Raw genomic sequence first — 22,523 nt, 5'->3', positions numbered from 1 at the left:
GTACAGATTCTGTTTTTTTTTTTGTTGTTGTTGTTGGTTTTTTTTTTTTTTTGTTTTGTTTTGGTTTGGTTTGGTTTTTTTTTTCCCTTCTTGTACCCTTCCACCCTTCCATGGATGCACTAAGCTTGCAAAGGCTGCAAGTCTGAGCAGTCTCACACTCTGGCTGCTGGCAAAAGGAGAGGACAGGCTGGAGCAGCAACAAATAGGTAGAGGCTACTTTGTTCAACAGTAGATCTGTCTTCAGGCTAATTTCAAGTTCTTTCAAAGCACAGAATTTTGTTTTAACATAACTAAACCAAGGTGACCACTTCCTCTCTGGCAGTGGTACTTTTTGGGACTGAATAATGAGCAGTTGTCAGACAGCCCATGCACCTACAGGTTGCAAACTCTGCAGGCCAGGGGAACAGCCAGTGCACCACAGGTGGGTCCACCTGAGTCCAGAACTGCATTCAGTTACCTGCCATGAGCCTAAACATGAAGACTCAAGGAGCCAACCCCCTTGTTGTGCTGTTCACTTCTTATTTGGAGTCTGCCTTACACTGAGGTCATGTTTATGCAAAGTAATTTTGTGATGTTGTGTTGTATCCTAAAAATTGCTTTGAGTACTAACCTCTCTAACCTCTTTTCTATCCCTAGCATGGCACTTCTTGTTCTGGTTTTCTTACACAATGAAAATGTACATACTAAAAGAATTGCAGTACTGTATAGGTATAGTTTTACAACAGTGTTTTCTATAGCTTTGAATGTTATGTAAAGGGTAAGCAGTTAATGGTAATGTCAACTGACAGCGAAGTGATACAAAAATAAAAAGAAAAATTAAAAAGAATGTAGAGATCTTGGTTTGTGGTGTCCGTGATCTTTTTGCACTAGATGTAGAAGTAGGAAGGATGGAGTAGTTTCTGTCTACTCATAATAGCCCATTAGTTTGTCATTCTGCACATTACTTTCCATGAAGGCAATTGTATGTACTGTTGAGTAATTCTGTGTATTTACACAGGGTAAATTAATACTGAACTTGATAGCCTTGGTTTTGTGTCTTTGTTTGATAGATGTGTTTAATTTTTATTATGAAAAGGGATTATCAGTTTATTTCATAGGCATGCAAATACTTCTGCATTTTTATGAGCTTCTCTGTTTGAACAACTTCGTCAAAAGTGCTTTCCTTATGAAATGCATTGCTACAGGCAAGAGGCACAATTAGAAAGTGAAACTCAGCTTGCTGTGCTTAAGTGAAAAGCAGGGTGAGAATGTGAGGGCTGGAATAGGGCTCAGAGCAAGGTTATGCCATAGGAAACTATGCAGAGCATCCTCCTTGTATGAGTGCTGTATTTTGCAATTCTGGGATTGCCAGTTCTCCATCTGGCTGGTCTTTCAGGCCTGTTTTTCTTGCATGTCTTTCAATAACAGTACCTATGCATAGTGTTTAATGGCTCCATGAACTCAACAAGGAGGAGAGATGATAAACACCTGGCAGTTTCTGTCTGACAGAACTAAAGGAAACAACCCTTATTCCATCCTTGAATGAGTCCAGGCTATTTGCATGCTCAAAGGTGGTTTGATGAATGATGATCATATAGACTTATTTCTGACTTACATGTAAGACTCTGTCCTTACCATATTACCACACCAGCTGTTTTTCCACCTTTCTGGGTCATGGTCTGTGTCCAGATGTTGGATGAAAAGGTAAAGGGAGGATATGTTATTCCCTGAAAGGCAATGGTGGATAAGGTTTCTGTTGTCTAAGTTGGTTCATTGGTGTTCCTCAGACAGAACAAAGATTAGAGAAATTTGTTACATATTACCTCTTAGCTTTTCGTTTTCCTAGTTAGCTGAAATGAGATTTGCATTTGTAACTTGCATAGCATTAAGTAGATTTAGCTTTCAGAAAGGTAAGTTTTGAATACTGGGTTGCTGAAGCTTTACTGTTGAGGCTGTTAAAAGCAGTCTGATGCTGGATTTAACCATGAATACATGTGAAAACTTTTTGTCTGGCACATTTTTGGCAGCACATTACATCATTCAAACTCCTGAAGGTGCTTGGAACATAAAACTGAGGTGCAAATTGAAAATTATAATGTAATGAGTTTCTAATGGTATCCCCTGACCTACACCCTGGTCCATATTTACAAGGAACAGGTAGTGTTTTCCAGCTGTGCAAATGGCATTGACAACCAACAGCTGACAAAGGTTTTATTACCAAGCCAGGAAAAGTTTGGGTTGAGTGGTCTATTCAGTTATATTTGTAACTTAAGAGGGCCTAGAACTTTAACTGTTTAATGTTTTTCTTTTCTAGATTTTTTGGGAGTTTATCAACTTGCTCACCTAGAAACATTTGAATTGCAGTTGTGTTCAAGGTAAAGTGACTTGTTTTTTGTGTCTGCTAGTGAGAAGCAAGAATGACAATAACTAGAGTGGGCACTTAAATAACCCTTACTCAAAACTTCAGCAGGGAACTTTGGCCTCCCATCACTGTAAGAATCAATCTGATGGACTTGAAGTGGGACTGAGTATTTTTAAGTTGAATTGGAAACATTTTCTGACAATGTTAGTTTTTTGAGTATCATTGCATTTGTTAATAAACTAAATTACTAATTGTTTTTTATTGCTAACCATGAATTGTTGTTGTGATACACTGTGTCATGCTAAGGATTCTTCAGTCCCTTTTTTAGAACAAAAAGTTCCTAAAAATAAGTGGAAAGAACGGTCAACATCATCAGTTTCCTCTTGAAACTTCCTGCAAAATTTGCTTGAGACCAATTTACTGTCTGTTTAGTCTAGTGCTGCACAGTTTTTCTTCTGCAGTTGCTACTGTGACTGCTGCTTTATTCATATTCAAAATTATCCAGTTAGCTAAATATATAAAAGTCATGCCCATCAAAGCTATGTACTTTGCTGAAGTTGTCACACTGTCAGTATTTTAACAACTTTCTTTCAGGAAGCTTCGTGGCTGTGCTAATATGTTTGGCTGAGGGGTTGTACACACGTGTGACCATGATAATGTGGTTACAAAGCTCCTTGGCCAGAGCCAGCTCCAGCTCAGGCCTGGAGCTACCCCACTGCTGCTTTGCAAAAGGTACTTGGATATTTTGGAGTAAGAACATCAAATGCTTCTGCCTTTGCAACTGTACACCTTAAACACTTTCATGTCTGTGCAATAAATGTGCCTGCACATTTATTGGGGGGTAGTAAAGTTCAAAATTTTGGTCTTTAAAACTGTTTCAGAGGTATATTTTTTCCTGCATATGTTTTTTAAAGACATCTTGAAGAATTGTGCTAGTTTCTGCTGTGTTCTTCTTAGTATGTTCAGAGTACTTTTGAACAAACAATTGCTTAGACCTATTAAATCTAAAAACTTCAATGTGCACTTTGCCTTGTAGGGGAAAATGTTTGGTCACCTTACTTCCTCTTTCAAGTGCAGATAAAAATCAAAGAACTGTTAACAATACAGTAAGGAACTAAAATTGCCTTCTTTGGCAGAAAATACCAGATGATGTTATTAACAGAAATGTACCCTGAAGGTATCTCAGTCTACCATACATATAGCACATGAAAAGAGCAGAAAGTAAGTTCACTCACAAAAAGTTAAGTCAGTTCAGCAAAAAGTTGCAGTATGTAGTCCTGTCTTAGATAAGTTATGACTTGGGAAGTTCACATATGGATCCAGAGATGATGAATACTTAGAAATGAATCTGGGTATGTTTAGCTAGAAAGTAATGGGGAAGGTTCAACATGAACCAAGCAATAGACTGTGCTAAATTCTTGCATTAAGACTATAATAAAATTCAGTTCTTTAAACATACAAAAAACATCATCACTTTTTTACTGGAAGATACTGTGAATCTGTTCAAAACATTACATGATGCTTGCTCCCAAAGCTCCTAGTGTTTATTGACCCTCAAAGCATTTTTATTACACAATATGAAAATTAAAAATAGAGATGAATCATGCTTGAAATCTCAGGGGTTACCATCTCAAATGACCATGGGTGGGGGCAGCTTTCTTAAACTTGTATTTTTTTAACTGCAAAGACAGAATTTCTTTAAAATGCAAACATGAAAGCCTATTGTTTTTTTGGGTTTTTTTGGCTTAGTCAAAAAAAGGGAGGCATTGGCATTTGAATGTGAGCTCCTAAGAAAAGAGAGAAAAAGGAAGGTGTATCTTCCAGCTGTAGTGCTCTTCTTGTTGACATCCCCACAGAATTTTGAAAAATCCATACAAACCTTAGAAAAATCTCTCCCAACCTACAGTATGCATTTTGGTACACAGAAGACTACTGGTGCAGTACACAAGGAGGAACATTTACTCTCCCCTCTTCCTTTTTTAAATATGTAATTATGACCCATGTCTGAAAGGAAAACACCCTAATGTGAGATGAGAGATGATGGGGTTTTTGAAAAGCAAGGAAGGTAAATGTAAAGTCAGTGGCAACATTTCTTGCCAAAATGAAAGCCAAAGAGTCAGTCAGGCTCCCAGAAGGAACAGAGAATTACATTTAGAGCTGGGACAAGCATAAATACATTTTCTGTGAATCAAAGTCTGAAAAATAATTACTCAGGGAGATTATTTTCTCCATCTTTATTTGCAAAACAAAAAGCACCTGGCATCCTAATTTCCTTACATTGTCAAAGACTGTTGTTGAAATGGTCATCGGAAGCATAAGAGGGGGAAATGAGCATCCTAATTCTTGAACAGTGGGTCCAAGAATTCTCAAACAAAGCATTTGTCAATGCTTATGTTTCTAGTGCTGACAATATCTGAAAATAGAGAAAAAATAATGTCACCAGGCCCAGGGAAACACCTAGAAATTAGAAGCAAAAAATAAATTAGAAAGTATTTATATAACTTTTATCTGCAGTATCTAGTGATATGCCAGAAACAGGAATATTACATCTGGCTTTGAAGACTGTAAAACACTGTGATGCCTGAAAAAAAACCCCATAGACTGGTGTCTGTAGAGTAGATATTTGTTTTTTGTGGCACTGGTGAGGGGGATTTCTCTTCCTAACTCACCCACTTTTTTCAAGTGCTGTGGTATATTTATACAGTAAGTATTTCTTAGTGTTAATATGTCATGATAACATCATCAGACACCTGATGGAACTAATTTACATGATATGATCTCATGGTTATTAGATAGCTCTTTCACACTGTGCTAGTGCCTCCCCAGTTCAGGGTTGATGGGGGTCTTTGATGAAGGCTTCCAAGGTCATCTTCACATCTGACCTTTTCAACTTTGTCTTTGGAGCATGTGCAGTTACAGTGTTCTTAGTCTGTCTGGTCTTAACTGGCCTAAATTTTTTGTTTTGTGGCTAATTTGCTTTATTTCTCTATAGTACTATCTCTAAAGCTATCCACCTGATGAGTTTTTTCTTCTTTTTCAATTCAGCATTAAGCAACTACTTAACCATAAACCAGCCATTACAATGTATAGAAAGTTACTTATGTCCAGTAGTATAGGTGTAAAAGTTATGATTCAGGTTATATAGATAATAAAAGCTATGATTCTGGTTATATTGATGGCAGGTTATATAGATATATCAGGTTCTATTGATATCTTACAACTCAAGCTATATTAGCACCTTGTAATTCTGACCTAAGTTACATAGGCACCAACTGTAATTTGGTTAAATAAATTATTTACTTTTATTGTGCCCTGAAAATGCAGGGGAAGATGAGGCAAATAGGGTTTTACATCTCTGTCTCAAATTGATTTGATCTTCTACACTAATTCAGCAATTTTAGGAGAGGTGTCTCTTTTTGTGAAGCAGTTTTCTACTGAGAAAGAATTGGAAAGTAAAAGATGGTAACTTTAATTTCACTTGTTGGATCATCAGAGCCATGCAAGGCACAACCTTTCCACTGCAAAATGGTTGTGTAGCTAACTAAACACAGAACTAGCCAGTCTGTCCATTGTATATTTTTTGTGCGTGGGAGGGAAGATTATCAGTTCTTATTTGGCTGTTTACAGAGCTTTTGCTGAAGTCTTCTATGTCTACATGTCCTCTGAAATTTGTTGTACTTGTTTGTACTGCTTGTCTTTTTGTGTCCTTGTTTAAAAAAGTTGGGTGGAAATGGTACATTTATCTGTCCTTTGGAACAACAGAGTAACATTTGTCATAATGCCTGATGAGATAGGCTTGTATGTTGGGGGATCAGACTGAAATGCTTTGTTATTAGTATAGAATATGCATTTTCTTTTTAATTTTTTCCCTTTAATCCAAATATATTTGGTAAATGTTAGTAATAACAATATTTTTCAGTTGCACATTTTCTCCTTTTCCATCTACTTCTGGAATACTCTCTGTCCAAGCTACCAGTTTTTAGCCTAGTCATTAACTAACATGCCAGTGAAACAGAAAGATGCCTCTCACTTCCCTTATCACAAAAAAATGCTATTGAAACAGCTGTGTTTGTCATCACAGTGAGTGCATTCACAGTGCTGTGTGTAACTCAGATTGACCTGGTGATTTTCTTGTGAGACCCAGCCTGGACTGTCACACACAGCTCTGGGGTGTCCAACACAAGAAGGACATGGAGCTGTTGGAGCCACTCCAGAGGGGGCCATGGAGTGCTAAGAGGACTGGAGCACCTCCCTTATGGAGACAGGCCAGAAGAATTGTGACTGTTCAGCTGGGAGAAAAAAAGTGTGTGGGGACCTCACAGCCCCTTCTGATACCTTGAAGGGGCCTTCAGGGGAGCCAGAGTTCCTTGTCATGAGGAACTGTAGTGACAGGATAAGGGGGAATGGGTGCAAATTTAAAGAAGGAAAGTTTAGGTTAGGTAATAGGAAGAAAATCTTTCAAATGAGGGTGCTGAGGCACTGGAACAGGCTGCCTGGAGAGGCTGTGGATGCCCCATCCCTGGAGTTATTCAAGGCCAGACTCGATGGGGCCCTGAGCAATCTGTTCTGGTGGAAGGTATCTCTGCCCAGGGCAGGGGGAATGGAACAAAATGAGTTTTGAGGTCCTTTCCAACCCCTTAACATTCTATGATTCTGTGGTTCTGTGACTTGGCAGCCTGTGCAGCCCAGGTTTGTGTGACCAGAGCACAGCACAGGCTGGGCACAGACTGGGGAGAGGCAGTGCTGGAGTGAGAGAGCCTCAGGAACTCACAGGAGGGTTCTGGATAGAATTTGAGACTGAGGAACAGGTGGATCAGAGGAAGTACTTTCCCAAATCAGTGTAGTTTCAGTACACAGTTTTCAGTTGTGGAATCTTGCCCTGGTCTTTAACGTTTTCTGCCTTTGGGGCATGCAAACAGCTCTTAGCCTTTCACCAAATATTTGCTTGCACTCATGTTACAAATTAGGAGAGAGTTTCACACCAGGCTCTTGGATAATTGAGAACTACTGGGTTAGTGTTGCTGGGCTGGCTTCTACTACAGCACTTGTTGCAGAAATAGATGATTGACACAAATTGATGTTTTTGGTTTTTTTTCTGATTGACTTGAAGGGCATATATGTTGTGAGGTAGGAAGCAGCAGTATTTTTTAAACAGCAGTAAGAGAAACAGTTTCCTACTATTTCTTGTTATTTTGCTATTTCAAGTAGAATGTATATATTTTAAACTTGTATCAGTATCCACTACAACTGATTTCCCCTCTCCCTGTTTGTTGGGACAAACAAGCCAGTTTTTACCAGGTAAAACCAGTATTTACACTGTACAGACATAGTGAGAGCTCTCAAACTCTCAGGCTTTGAGCTTCTATTGCATTGCCAGAGCACAGAAGTACTTCTGAAAATTGGTTAGGTTTGATTAGGCTTTCTCTGAATTTTCACTGCCCTTTGTGATGTACCAAAATGCGCAAGAAGAAAATATCTAGAAATTTGCCTGTGAGAAAGAAAGAAAAATGAGACCTCATGAACTTTTTTCCTGCCATGAGTAACTTGCATTAATATTGCTGGAGTTTGTTTTTTATAAAAACACCAATATTATATAAAAACTGAATAATTTTTTCAGTTTCTTTTCCTTCAATTTTTCTAACCCCTAAGCTGTAATTAGCCACCAGATTCTTCTAACTCTTACTGCTATTTCATCACAGTCTTCTCAGCTGTGGAAAATGGTCTCTCATTCTTCATGTGTGTTAGGTATAAATCTGGAATATCAAAACTTGTAGAGAGCCTGACAGTATGCACTCGTTTGTTTATTGTGCTGCATCTTCCTTGCTATATGGTATTTCTTAGTCTTTGTGTCATCTCATTTTAAAATCCCAGCCTTGTTCTGTCCTGTACTGGAACAAATTCAGGATTGCTAAATACCAACTAAGTTCCCTTTCAAAAACTGAACACGCACACACTTAGGTCAACTCTTTTTTTTTTGTTGTTTTTTTTTGTTTTTTTCTGTGTAAAACCACTTTTCCAGTTACAAATCCTGAATGCTCAGTCATTCCAAAATATTTAGATGTGCCTGGATGCTAGAGAAATTTCCAAAATGGCTGTTACTCATACTGGATTGTTTTGGAAGATTTCAGAACTTCCTGACAGGAGTGAGCCCTGAACACTTACGCTAAAGTCAGAATTGTGTCTCCATTTGAAATTGGCAAGAGCTCCAAGAGTTCTGATGGAGAGGAGCCAGATTTCCTCTGGTGTTGCTTTTAAACTAAAACCAATCTGCTTTGCAGATTGCCATTTTCTTCACAAACTAGAATATAATCCTTTTCCTCTCTAATGTCATCTTTCTTACTAGATGATTTTCCTAACATTATATTTGAAGCCGACAGAAAATGAAGTTGTATTTTCTTCTAATCATGTTATTCCACAGTAAATTGGATCCCTGGCAAGTTTTTTAACACCAGAGGAAGGATTATAAACAGTGTTGTCAATATACTTTCACTATTAAGCCTTTAGAGTGTTTTGGGCTTGGGATAATTAAAGCCTTTCCTAGTGAAGATAATAATTTGCTGCCTTATTAAAGTTAAATTGCATAGGACAAAATTTCTAGCTACAGGTATTAGTTAGATTTTTGAATTACACTTAAAAATTTTGGTAGCGTGTGTAAATGCTGAGTAAGTTGATTCTGTCCAGTTTGGAGAATCAAATGCAGAGATTTCCTCCTCTGAGAACAGTCACTTCCAGAGGCATAAACCCTTTCCATGTTCCCCATACAGACTTCTGCTCTAAAAGGTTTTTTTTCCTCAATTAAAAAATATAATTGCTAGTTGTTTCTTAGATTGGAGTTAAATTAGGAAGAGAGGAATGTCTCTTCTGTTCTAGAATGTCTGCTTTGATTTCAGACTGTTCTGTGACCCTGGCTGCAGCACAGGAGTAGAGTATTAACTGTCAGAGTATTCAGCATATTATGTGTCTGAAACTTATAATTAAGGATATAAAAGTCAGACTACACTTAGATAACATCTCTTCTATCTCTGGCAGCCCATAAAGTACAGTATCAGGCAGGAGTAAGCTTGGACTATAGAATTCTTGTAAACACCCAGCATATAAAATCCATAAGTGAAACATTACCTCATGAGTGAGATTTCCAGCATGGACACTGTAACATGTAACAACTGCGAATGTTAAATGAACTCCACACTACTTCAAAGTTGATAGAAGCTGCTTCACCCGAGGAAAATCCTTTGGAAATGCTGAAAAACAGCCATCTAGGAGAGAAACATCTATTTTTGCTTGATTTGGTTTTTCTTACAGTCTGACGCACACTGCTCTTTCTGGGAACATGCATTTCCTGCATCAAGAACAGGAAGCTCTGCTGTTTCCAAAACAGCTAGATAGGCATCTGAAGAGGCTACTTCTGTTCAACAGTCAAGAGAAATAATAAGCTTTGTAAACCAATAGAAAATGTTACATATTCTAAATATTCCAGTGTTAAATAGCAGTTTTATCTTGTTATTGTGAACTTTTTCATGGATGCTAGGTTTTATTTGTAAGGAATGATAAAATTTATGAATAACATAACTGTTATATTTCAGTAATACATAGTTGTCTTACCTTGAAGTGTCCTTGATGGTACATGGATATAAGCATTGCATCTCATCCTTTCTCTTAAAGTCTAAGTAGGAGATTGAAGGCATAAGTGTAATTTGAATAACTAAGTTTGGTTTCTAACTGAATACAACTGGTGTGGAGGTACCTTTGTATGTTGAGTATGTCAGTATGTTATATGCAGTATATTTAAGAGATGATAAATATTTATTTAGCACGAGTTTCGGATGATCCTGCAATGGATCAAAATCTTATACAGCCACATGCAAATGCAAGCAACTCTAAAAACATTATAGACATCTTTATATTTCAAGAGAAAATCTTTGTAGAAGAATTTTGCAAGGGATGTTTAACTCGGTTTCAGCTTGTAAAGACTGATTAAAATCTTAGACTTAGGGGGAAGGCCTTTAAAATAGAACTAGGTTAAACATCAGTTAAAGCTTTCTGCAGTAGACTTCTTGGAGTCTGATCTCTGCAGTTACACACTGCCATCTTTTATTGTACTGGCTGTGGGACCAATGAGGCCTCACTGCATCTATAAACATGCTTTTGTTCTGGAAACTCTTCTCTTACCTCAAGACCCCAAATCCATTTCATGTGCTCTTGGGCAATGTATGCCATGGGTAGTCCTGAGTTCATGTTTCTACTGATGTTTATCTTTCAAGAGTGACAAAGGGCTTCTTGTTCTGCATTGAGTCAGAAGAATGGACCATATGCAATATGAAAGTCTCTTCCTTTTCTTTCTGAGTTTCATTGGTAATTAAATTGCATTAAGCTTCTGTTCATAATTTTATTCAGAACATGTTTAAATAGGAAAGGGAGGAAGTAGTGTTGCATAAAAATTAAGCTCCTTTTGGCAGCTTTGTCTCATGTTTGTCCAGTGTAGTTTGGAAGCTTAATTTTTTCCTGTATTGTAATTGCTCTCCCGTGTATGGATTGTGTTGTATCTCTGTCTGAATTCATAGCCTGTGCTTCATAGGAGTAATAGGGTAGGAGTGCTAAAGATTCCTTCTTTCTGCAAGGCAAAAAACATCCCCAATTCTATGTTCTTTTTTTCAGTTCTACTATAGATCTAATCAACCTGAAAAAAACTCAGTCATCACTGAGATCCCTTGTAAGTACACCTCTGTGTGTGTGAGCTTTTGCATGAGCATGTTCAAAGGAAAAAGCCATGGTTGTCTTTTGGGACTCACTGAGTTTTCCCAACTGTAATTGGAAAGGGGTTATGAAGATTTACTTTTCCAATTTCAAAAACTAGTTCCATACATTCATTTCAAACTCCAAGTATGGAAAATAGAATACAATTTGATCCTTTCCAAGAGTCTGACACTCAGAGTTGAAAAGTAAAAGATTATAAATGCAGTTGCTGGAGCAAAGTTAATAAAGCAGTTTTGGAATATTATATAATTTTTAGATTACAGCATGCAGACTTTTAAGTCTATATACTGTTTTTCAGTATATCAAGATACATTTTAATCTGAATAGAAGTTGATGCAATAATCTGAAAAGCAGTTAAGCGATCTGCTGTACCTTTTCTCTGTAGTACAAATATTTAGTGGGAAAACAACTTGACCTTTCCCATAATTACACAATTGTATCATTATTCAAGTAAGTTAAACACAATATTATGCAGAGAAAGACAAACTTCATCTCAACAGTCCAGAATTATTCAAACAGAAATAGCGGGGGAAGAGTCTGTGAAGAGTAAATATTTGTGGATGCAAGAAATAAGTATGGAAAAGATTAATCCTCTTTCATCCCCAGAGCAGTTCACTGCTCTGTTGGGCAGTGATGCTTAGGAAGTGGGCTTTTAGAAGGACTAAAACTAATTAACTGACCGTATATTACTAATTTAATTATTTTTTTCTTTCTTTTTCCTGCTCTCTGCTTAGCACTGGTTTTCGCCCATAGGTGTCTGCTGTTGGCTCTCAAAGGTTACTAAAATTTTTGCAGCTGCTCTGAATCAGCACTACCTAAGCTTCACCTACTGTTGCTTCTCCCTACGCCACTCTGCACTGCTGCCTTGCTCTTGCCTGCTTCAGAACTCCATAAGGGAGTTTATTTTTTAAATACCCACCATGAAATTTAGGCTAGAAATGTGTACCATTTTCTTGCTGCCTGTGTACTTGTTAATCTGGTTGTACAGTATGCTGGTATTCATTCCCTGGTATTTTCTTACCAATGCCAAGAAGAAAAAGGCTATGGCAAAGCGGTTAAAAGCTAAACCCATCTCGGACAAGCCAGGGAGCCCCTACCGCTCTGTCACTCACCTGGACTCACTAGCAAACATAAACATCCCTGGAGCAGACACACTGGACAAGCTCTTTGACCATGCTTTAGCAAAGTTTGGGAGGAAGGACTGTCTTGGAACCAGGGAAATTCTGAGTGAAGAGAATGAAATGCAACCAAACGGAAAAGTATTCAAAAAGGTAAAACTTAACCATTTTTTTACTTAATTCTGATTTGGTTTTGATCTGCTTTGTATCTTGCCTCAACAATGCACTGAACATTCTTCAGTCTTCTTCATTTTATGGTAGTTGAGAAAAAGCAAAATATACAGGATGCACTATTTGTTCTACTTCAAGTAAGATAAAAGCAATTTCTTCATGAATGGCAGACTGTGCACTTACGGTGTTAATGCACCAACTCATATCAGCCGGTAGAGCTAGACCAGAAGCTTCTTGTCATGAAAATTCATTGTTTTTTTCTCTCAAGTTAATTTTAGGAACTTACAGATGGTTATCCTATGAAGAAGTAAATGAGAAAATTACTTGCTTGGGGAATGGACTGACTGCCCTGGGACTAACCCCGAGAAGCACCATTGTCATATTTTGTGAGACCCGAGCCGAGTGGATGATTGTAGCTCTCACCTGCTTCAAGTACAACTTCCCTCGTGAGTGCTCACCTTGGTTACTTCTAATGGATTTTAGAACCATTTCTCAGCACAGATATAACTTTTAAATATTTTGCCAGTCTTGTCATTGGAGGTGTAAGAATTTCATAAACTTTCTCTGCTGATGGTCTAATTCTTAGAAGTTTTCAGTCTATTCTATACATTGTGGAGATCCCTAAAATTAACTTGCTCATACTTATGAAACTGTTTTTCATTATTTTATTGCACTAATGTTCTAGATGTTAAAATCACAGAATAGTATGCTTACTATTCAGGTTGTTTTAAATATTCTGAAGATGTCAGTAGTTGCATTTCCCCCCCCCAAAAGTGGGATGTTTTTATAATATTTTCTGACTGTATCCTAAATTATACATCCAAAAGATGAAATGGTTATCAAAAGAGAAGAATGGTAAACAAAATCATATGATTGTCTGGGAGTAGTTCTGTTTTGATGACATTTGTAAGCTGCTCAAATTCATTACAATTATGTATGGTTTTTCTTTTTTTAAAATTTTTTTATTTTTTAATTATGGCTGCAGAGAGCTCAGGGGCAGAACACCTGCTCTTAGTTGCTTATTCTGGGATTGCTTTGTACATTATTGTTGGGCTTTGGTGCATGTGTTTGTTCTGATAATTTCTTTTTTTGCTATAGAAAAAGCAGAATTATTTCAGGAGGACATAGATGACCATATATGTTCCTTCTAACCACTTCAGGGCTGACTAAAAGTTACCTGTTACCTAGAGTGTTGTTCAAAGGCCTCCTAAACAGTGACAGTCTTGGGGCATCAATCAATTTGACCATGCTTTTGTCTTGTCCAGCTGTCTTCCTTCTTCCAGAGGTCTCTTGTGCCATAAAATTTCTGATGTGGAAAAATGAAAAGCTGTTTTATTTCCAAATTAGAAAATTCCCAGTTGAGTGCTTTCCAGTAAACTAAAGCAAGAGCTTTTGCATTTGGTATTACTTGTACCCTTTCTTCATGTCCTCTTGCATCCCTGTGACAGTTGTCACTCTCTATGCCACCCTGGGTGAAGAGGCAGTGACCTATGGTCTCAATGAGTGTGGAGCATCATATCTGGTCACAAGTGTGGAACTCCTTGAGAGCAAACTTAAGGTAATTTGGTATCTTCACCTGCTATAAGCAACCCTACAGTTCAGTCAGTACACCACTAAAATTTTCATTTCTCTTCTGTAGACTGCACTGCCACAGGTCTCCTGTCTGAAACATATCATTTATGTGGACACGAAGATGGTCAATAAATCAGAATACCCTGAAAATGTGGAGATTCATAGTATGCAGGCAGTAACAGAGCTGGGAGCCAAACCAGAATACTGTAAGTGAATCACTTCACAGAGGACTGACTAATAAAGAGTGGTAACAGTGAAATCAGACTCTGGGTTAAGAGGGATGTGTAACAGAAAAACCTCCCACCAAGCAAAGGGTGGCCTTTGTTGCCAACAAAGGCAGTGGCAGGTTGCCAGTTCATCCTCCACCCCCCCTTTAAATAAACAAAAAAAAAATTGTTTTATATTCTTTTGTTCATGTGCCATGTATGTCAGGGTGAAACTTTTTTTTAAACTTCTAAACCATAACCAGAATAATTTAATACTTCATCTTTGATTTAGGAAATGAAATAGAAACTGTTTAAATGTTTCATTTTCTGCTACTCTTACTGTCACTGTTTTAAGAGGAGAAAGCACTTAAAGCTTTTCTGTTTTTTTTGCTTGGAAATGTCCATTATCTTAACCAAGCTGTAGCTACAAAAGCACTTAAAACCAGAGGAGTAACAGTTACCTTCCTTGCTCCATTGGGCAGACAGGAATGACTGTAAACATCTGCTTTAAGGCAGGAAAACCCAACCCTGATGACCTGTTCTCCTTACATCAGCAGTTTGTAATTAACTACATTTCTGGAATAAAGGAGGAGATAAACTGGCAAAGGAGCTTCAGGAAACACATTAATCACAGCTGCTTATCTCTGATCAGCCTGAGGTGCTGATACAGACTAGCAGTGACCCTAGTGGGTATTTTTTTCTTGGGCTTACTCTCTAAAAAACCTGCTTCCTTGCAGACACTGTGAAAGCTGATGATTGTCATCCTAAGAATAAAGAGAACTAAAACAAAAATCAGAAGTCAAGTGCCCCAGCTTACTGCTTTTCTACTAAACCTACAGCTTACCTGAGAAAGGTTTATTTAAAAATTTTTAAAAATGGTGTGTGGAGGGGGGAGTTAAAAGCAATCTTACCTCTATAACCTTGGTTTTGAAAGACTGATGGACAGAAAGGCTGGCTTGCAGGTTTTTTTGTGGTGTTGGTTTTTTGTTTTATTTTTTACTCAACTTGCTTTTTATTGTCAGTACTGTATTCCTGCCCTTTGTTGCCTTTGACAGTTTTGTTTGGTCTCCAGAAGGCTACTTCTATGAAACTTTCAGTCACCCAGATTGTGTAGATGCTCAAATACTCATCATTCCTTTCAAAATTGGTCTTCTCTCTCTTCCTCTTAAAACCAGATGACTACTCTCTTTAGCACTGACCATACAACATCTTGCTGTGCTGGCCTTCCAAGAAGCACCTGTTTCCCAATGATTACAGACATTTTCACATTGATTAATTACAGAAATAATTAGAAAGTAGATAAGAATAAATAACAGTTTTTCTCCTGAACTTTTTAGCAAGCATTCTGCCAAGCAGACCTGTTCCTACAGACTTGGCTTTAGTGATGTACACCAGTGGCTCTACTGGGAGACCCAAAGGAGTGATGATGATGCATAAAAACTTAATAGCTGGAATGACAGGACAGTGTGAGAGAATTCCTGGACTGGGGTAAGGAACACTTTGTGGTGTTGTGTACAGAAAACTAAAACAACCTCCTAGTGTCACGTTTATAGAGTCTGTTGCTGGCATTGTGTTATCAAGTTTCTTCATGTTATTGTGAGGCCACTACTCTTTAAAAATTTATAAGAAATATGTCTTGTGTGGGTGAACTTTCCTTGTTTGAAAAATACACCCTTCTAGCTGTATTCTCAAATGCTGTTGCTTTTTTTATTACTACCTTTAGCTCTAAGTCTGTGATGGATTTTTGCACTTTGGAGTATCAGAGGATACCACTAGATAGGAGATTCTCCCTCTAGTGCAACTTAGGAAATGTTTTTAGACATTTTCAGGCACCTAGAATCAGTTTAGGAATCATGTCAGAGCCTAGCACTTCATTGACCTGAAGACACCACTCTAGGTGCACATGCTGCAGAACCTGCTCAAGTACAGTTCACTGAAGGAGCAAAAAAGTAATAAATTATGCATTGACAACAGTAAAATCAAGTGTGAATTCCCTCACATTAATGTTTTGAGGAAGTTTTTCATGGAAGCATCTATATTTGTCTCTGCATTCACAAAAGGTTCAATAGCTGAAATAAACCCTGTTGCCAGACTGCTGTTCTGAGAGGATATAAACTCAGTTCTGGCTGGGTGCTGAAAGTTCCTGTTTAGTGACAGCTCTCAGGTTCTTGCTGAGAAATCTCTGAGCAATTACTTTCTGAAACAAGCCTCAGTACTTCAGTAATCAGCTTTCTTTCTAGCAATGTATCCTAAAGAAGACTGATAGGGCTTTGTAAATCATTGGTCATTATTTTGAAGTATAATTATTTCATCCTTAATTTCTTAATTGGAATGGAACCTTCTACAAGGAGAGGAAATAGCACTAAAGGACTAAGGAATTGGAGTTTTAAGAAAACAAGGCAAATCTTGTAATTCATACTGATTTTAGTAAGGGCAGATTTCCCCAATTTGTTTATATACTGTGGCTGAAATCAAACCCATCTTGTGTGCAGGAGAATAAGCTCACCTGTGATTCAGGTCAATCAAAAAGTAATAACTATCCACACAATGAAATGGTTAAATGGTATTTTCCGTTCACTTGTGACTCATGGTTAATTATTTTTTTCTTTCCCAGACCCAAGGATACTTACATTGGTTATTTGCCTCTGGCCCATGTGTTAGAACTGACAGCAGAAGTTTCCTGCATCACTTATGGCTGCAGGATTGGCTACTCCTCTCCTCTCACTCTGTCAGATCAGGTGAGGGCTGGCAGAGCAAGGCAGGGAGCAAACTTCACCTTTTGCAGCCTGTTCTCTCCTTGCTCAGCTTCCTCCTTCAGTAAAGAAATGTTAATGTATATGGCACACTACAGAAATAAAAATTTTTTTCAGAAAATTATGCAGATTAATATTCCTGGTGAACAACAGCAGTGCGTTGTACCATATAAATTTTATTAAAACTTTTGCTTTCATGCTCCTTAGGAAATCTAAAAGCAATCCTAATAAATGCCCATAGTGTTATCCACTGGAGGGTAAGAACAGCTCTTAATAGATCAGTTGAACTGTTTAAAGTGATTCTAAGTTTTGGTCTCACTTTATCAGTTCTTTATCCAGTTATTGCAGATCTTTTATTTAGTCCTCTGTCTTTTTCCCTTTAACAATTCAGATAAGAGTGAATTAAGCCAGAATAGATACCTCTGTATGTTTTGCTTGTAGAGAGATTTGCATCAAGCAAAACAAGCTCCCAGAGGAAGATGGAGGAGAAAGCAAGTACTAGAGGGAGGAAGTAAGAGAGAGATAAACAAAGTGAACTTGTAAAAAATTGAGTATTTTAGTTGAAATAGAGGTTAATCATTACCCTTTCCATAAAAATTGGGGCAAAATTACACAGGAACAGGGGAAGATATTTGAACAAATTGCATGCTAATATATCTCTTCCTTTTGTTAGTCCTTAGTTTTCAAGTGCTGTTTTGTTTTCAGCTTCATAAATTGACACTTTTTCCTTATTACAGTCAAGTAAAATTAAGAAGGGAAGCAAAGGAGACTGTACTGTACTTAAGCCTACACTGATGGCAGCTGTGCCTGTAAGTATGCAGAAGCAGATATGTCCAGTAACAAAATGTTTTGTCTTTTTTATGCTAGACAAATATATTTGCTAACACATTTTTCTCTTCACACGTAAATAACTGTCACTAACAGGAAAAGAGCAAACACAGACATTCCAGATGTTGATGGATTGAACTGATTACTGATGCTGCAGATGAGCACAAGTGTCTGCCTGTACAAAAGCCAAGTTCCTTTTTGATCCAAACCTACAAATGTTTCAGTAGTTACAAGTGGTGTTGTACTGACATAACAATAGGACACAGTCACAGTCTGGAACTCCTTTTTGCATAGGGACAAATAGGGTGGTTCTGGCCAAGAGGGAATCCACTTTAAGGATATGGGCATTTGGCCAGTCACAGACTTAGCAAGCCAAGGTAACACTGAGGCTGAGTCTCTCTTGCTGTTCTCAGGGTTAGCAGGCCAGGCTTAGCCTTCTTTCAGAGGAAAGAGTGATCAGGATACTGCAGCTCCTCTTGCTTCTGCAGGTTACACTGCTCTGGAAGTGACCAGGCTCCTGCAGTCCATAAGGCTGTGGTGCTGTCCAAAAACTCCACAAATGTTGGTGTCTTTCTGGTGTCAAGGCCCTCCCCACAGGTGCTGCTTTTAGAATCCAGTTACATCTCTGGCTCATAAAACTGGTAGCACTGGGTGGTGCCACATGGTGGTAAGGGAGTGAGTAGGAGGATCTAATTCAGGAATAGTGAGTTTTGGTTGGATCTGGTTGTTCTGCAACATCTTAGAACAGCCAAGAGTTGTAAAATCAATTTAATCGCTTGCATTCTTCTGTTTTATAAAATCATAAGCACATGCAGAAGCTTGGTCATCTTAATAATTAACAGAGACAATTAGTATGTCTGAGAACTCCAACCTTTTGGAAAATATCCATTTAAATTTCTTTCATGGAGAGAAAGCACATAAATACTTCAAAACATTGTGCTTCAAAACAAACTTGAAGGAGACAATCTTTAAACTTCTATTAAATGCTTCACCAGTCTGAACAGTGTTTTAGGTTCTGTGTATTTGCATGACCATAAGCTTATTATTTTAATGGAAATTAATCTCTGGTCTGTGACAGAATTGTGATGGGTTTTTGTCATATAATTAGCATTATCTGACAACCATGTTGCTATGAAAGTTGAAGAACTTCAGAAAAGGAAATGGTTCAATGAATTCTCTTAGTTCATTCCCTTGCACTTACCAATTGCTGTGGATAAAGTACAGTATCAGCACTCCCAAGCATGACACATCTTGAGGGGAATATAACCTTTTATTAAAGAGATTGCGTTAAACTTGAATTTAAAATTTTCTAAGTCAGTTTGTCACAGTTTAAGTACAGGTTCAGGTGTGATAGCTCCAAGCTGCAGTGGTCTATGAATTGGCTCATTGATCACATGTTAATAGCATTGCACTCAAGCACTTCCTAACCCCATGATGCAAGATTTTCACTCTTACTATCCATTTTAAAGGAAGAATATTATAGGGGGTGGGAATAGTACTTATGATATGGGATTTAGTTTACACATACTAGTCTGTCCCTTGTGGTAATTTTCTTTTTTTTAACACTTTATAGGAAATAATGGACAGAATTTATAAAAATGTCATGAGTAAAGTTCAAGAGATGAACTATATTCAGAGAACTCTGTTCAAGATAGGCTATGACTACAAATTGGAACAGATCAAGAGGGGATATGATGCACCTCTGTGTAACATGTAAGTAGCATTCATGGGCCAAAGGTGCATTTTGCATTGGGATCTGTTAGGACAGTCTAAAAGAATGATCCTCTGAGCTATCAGACAGTTCTCATATGACATACAAATAACACCTAATGAGTAACTGAAATAGTTTAAAGTTCTTACTGGAAACAGGTAAGATATTTCATGGTAATGATTAATCTTCCAAACAGCTGCCTGGTTAATTTTCATTGCATTGTTGGGTTTTTTTAAGTCTGGAATGTCTGTTAAGCTATGGGAACTCTGCCTCCTCAAGTGTTACACAAGAGGTAATGGGTTTGGATTAGCTTTGCTGTCTACTAAAATCTGGAAAAAAGTTAATTTTTAAGGTGTTCCAGATAGAAAGGAAGGAAGAAGGTTTGTGTCTACTTATAAGAGCAAGCTAAAAAAAAAAATGTAATGGTTTTTGCCTTCTTTCAAGACTGCTGTTTAAAAAAGTCAAGGCCTTACTGGGAGGAAATGTCCGTATGATGCTTTCTGGAGGAGCACCACTCTCACCTCAAACACAGAGATTCATGAACATCTGCTTTTGCTGTCCTGTTGGTCAAGGCTATGGACTGACAGAAACCTGTGGAGCTGGAACCATTACAGAAGGTAGTTAAAACATCTGTGGCAATATATAAGTTAAGGAATAGATATGTATGGACATTCGGTGATTTTTAATTTTTCTATAACAAGTCAAAATGCAGCTACAATACTATAGCTGTAGTTCTGAAGTAAGGTAAATGGAGGTAAGATACACCATATTCGTATTTCAAATAACAAAAAATCTTGCTTTTCTTTCTTGTTTTCTCCCTAAGTTGCTGATTACAGCACTGGCAGAGTTGGAGCTCCTCTTATTTGTTGTGAAATAAAACTGAGAGACTGGCAAGAAGGTGAGAGTAGTATTTGTCCTGATTTCAGAGTAATTAATTTAGCCCCTGCCTAGCTGGAATCTTTGCCTATCTGTTTAGCTAGGTAGCATATGAAGTAATTGTTCTTTATCTTTAATAATAGTCATCAGTTAGTGTGCATTAACTTCAAGCTGTTTTCAAAGTATGTTCTTGGCAGAAAGATATATAAGTTAAAAATAATTGCTTGGGACTGTGTTGTTTTCAGGGGGCTATACTAATAAAGACAAGCCTAATCCTAGAGGAGAAATTATGATTGGTGGACCAAATGTCTCCATGGGATATTTTAAAAATGAAGAGAAGACAACAGAAGAGTTTTCTGTTGATGAGAATGGCCAGAGATGGTTCTGTACAGGAGATATTGGGGAATTTCATCCAGATGGGTGTCTGCAGATCATAGGTGGGCCTCAGCTTTTGATACCTTAATATATTACAAAATACTGACTAACCATGATTATAAATATGTTATGTTGGCTTTGCCTGGCCTAATCTACTTAAAATTACCTATTTATAGAATTGGTGTAAAACACATTTCCAAAAGTCCTCACAGCTGTAGTAAAATTTCGGAAGTGACACCATTTTCTGAGACATTATCATCATCTAAATTTAGCACATGGACTTTAAAGAATAAATACAAGATTAACTTTTGTATTAATTACAAAGCATGAAAATCAGAGTAATTTTTCTACAAGCTGTGTGATAAAAAGCGTAGTGCTACAACATGCTTTACATAAGTCTTTATAAATTTGGCAGTTATTAGCTGCTTTTAAATTTGTCTATTAAGCACAAAATATATATGTGGTTTGTATGGAAATGAGTCTGTGGAAACGCTGAAATTTAAATGAAACAAAGTTTTCTTTCCTTCCCTTCCCCTGACTCCTAGATCGTAAGAAGGACTTGGTAAAGCTCCAAGCAGGAGAATATGTATCTCTGGGCAAAGTAGAGGCAGCACTGAAGAACTGCCCATTGATTGACAATATCTGTGCTTATGCCAAAAGGTAAGAGTGGTATAAATTTAGAAACTCTGTTTAAAGTAAACATGAAATGCAGGCTCTGATCCATGGCTCTGATTCAACTGTAGTTTTCCGTGGTTTTCTTCTAATAACCCCTTCCATGAGAGTACAAGTTAGAAATGGCATGTCTGAAGAAGCCCAGGTTCCCAGATTTTGTAAAAGCTGAAGAAATTGCCTGTTTTTCTGTTGGCATTTCTCCTATCCAGATACACTTCTGTTCCATCCCATCCCTTTCCCCTGAAACTATATATATCATTATATATTGTTGTATTTAGCATGTGTTTTGGCTAGAATATCAGTGAAAAGTTAATCTGGACACTTTGCACCTGATCCAAAGCTTTCCAGTAAGTTTGGGAAATAATCTCAATATTTTCCCCTCTCTCCCTATGTGAGGGAGAACTGCAGAGAAGTGATTAAACCCCAAGTCTAGCTGGGGAACTAAACAGAGATGTGCATGAGTGAAATCACAGCAAAGTTTCATTCTGATCAAACCTGATGATGTAAACCAGCTTAGAATATCTTGATAAGCCACCAGATGTCAAGACTTAATGCATAGAAGGATTCTGCATGGTAGAATATCTCCAGTTCAGAAAGCCCTGGGCATTTGTGGGTCCAACAGCTGGTGATTTACACCTTGAAATGAAAGTCTTGACTGGACCTCTTCTCCTTCCTTCTCTTGCCACTCTGTGTAGTGACCAGTCCTATGTGATCAGTTTTGTGGTCCCTAACCAGAAGAAGCTGACAGCATTGGCTGAACAGAAGGGTGTCAGTGGAACCTGGGTGGACATTTGTAACCATCCTACAATGGAAGCAGAAATACTGCAAGAGATTAAAGAAGTGGCAAACAAGAGTAAGTATTGCAGCACATCCTGCTGGCCATGGGGGCTTATCCAGCAAAACTGTCATTATCCTCACTAAATGCTCCTCCTTCTTTCTCTGTATTTGCCATAACTTAATAGTTTATCAAGGCAAAGACTGCATGAAATTGTTGCATATTATCCCCAGAATTTACATAATACTGGTTGTATTAATTACTATACCACTTATCTCCAGAATTTAACTGAAAAAAACCTTCATATATTTTGCAAAAAATACAAATTGCTTGTCTACTATGGTTAAAATAAGGTCTGAAAGAGCTGTTAA

The 22,523-nt window shown here is 37.7% G+C and overlaps 1 protein-coding gene across 14 annotated transcripts in view; it reads left to right on the top strand.

Moving 5' to 3' along the window:
- ACSL4 (acyl-CoA synthetase long chain family member 4) overlaps window positions 1–22,523 on the top strand; it is a 38,323-nt gene that overhangs the window by 10,432 nt on the left and 5,368 nt on the right. For 3 of the 14 annotated variants that reach the window (XR_013775931.1, XR_013775934.1, XM_079318595.1), the window contains exons 2-15: window positions 10,997–11,051; window positions 11,849–12,366; window positions 12,653–12,830; window positions 13,833–13,942; window positions 14,024–14,162; window positions 15,500–15,650; window positions 16,777–16,900; window positions 17,653–17,724; window positions 19,317–19,456; window positions 19,899–20,071; window positions 20,278–20,352; window positions 20,576–20,767; window positions 21,251–21,365; window positions 22,073–22,230. Coding sequence is in view for 8 of the 14 variants with exons in the window: in XM_079318595.1 (XP_079174721.1) it covers window positions 12,016–12,366; window positions 12,653–12,830; window positions 13,833–13,942; window positions 14,024–14,162; window positions 15,500–15,650; window positions 16,777–16,900; window positions 17,653–17,724; window positions 19,317–19,456; window positions 19,899–20,071; window positions 20,278–20,352; window positions 20,576–20,767; window positions 21,251–21,365; window positions 22,073–22,230 (1,978 nt within the window). In the remaining 6 variants the exon portion in view is untranslated. Of the gene's footprint in view, window positions 1–2,293; window positions 2,355–10,996; window positions 11,052–11,848; window positions 12,367–12,652; window positions 12,831–13,832; window positions 13,943–14,023; window positions 14,163–15,499; window positions 15,651–16,776; window positions 16,901–17,652; window positions 17,725–19,316; window positions 19,457–19,898; window positions 20,072–20,277; window positions 20,353–20,575; window positions 20,768–21,250; window positions 21,366–22,072; window positions 22,231–22,523 lie in introns of all 14 variants that reach the window. The other 11 variants (XR_013775932.1, XM_079318597.1, XR_013775935.1 and 8 more) reach the window with 7 other exon arrangements.

This window comes from Erithacus rubecula (assembly GCF_903797595.1).
Source record: "Erithacus rubecula genome assembly, chromosome: 15".
Taxonomy (NCBI): domain Eukaryota; kingdom Metazoa; phylum Chordata; class Aves; order Passeriformes; family Muscicapidae; genus Erithacus; species Erithacus rubecula.
This window is presented reverse-complemented; position numbering and strand designations above follow the sequence as displayed.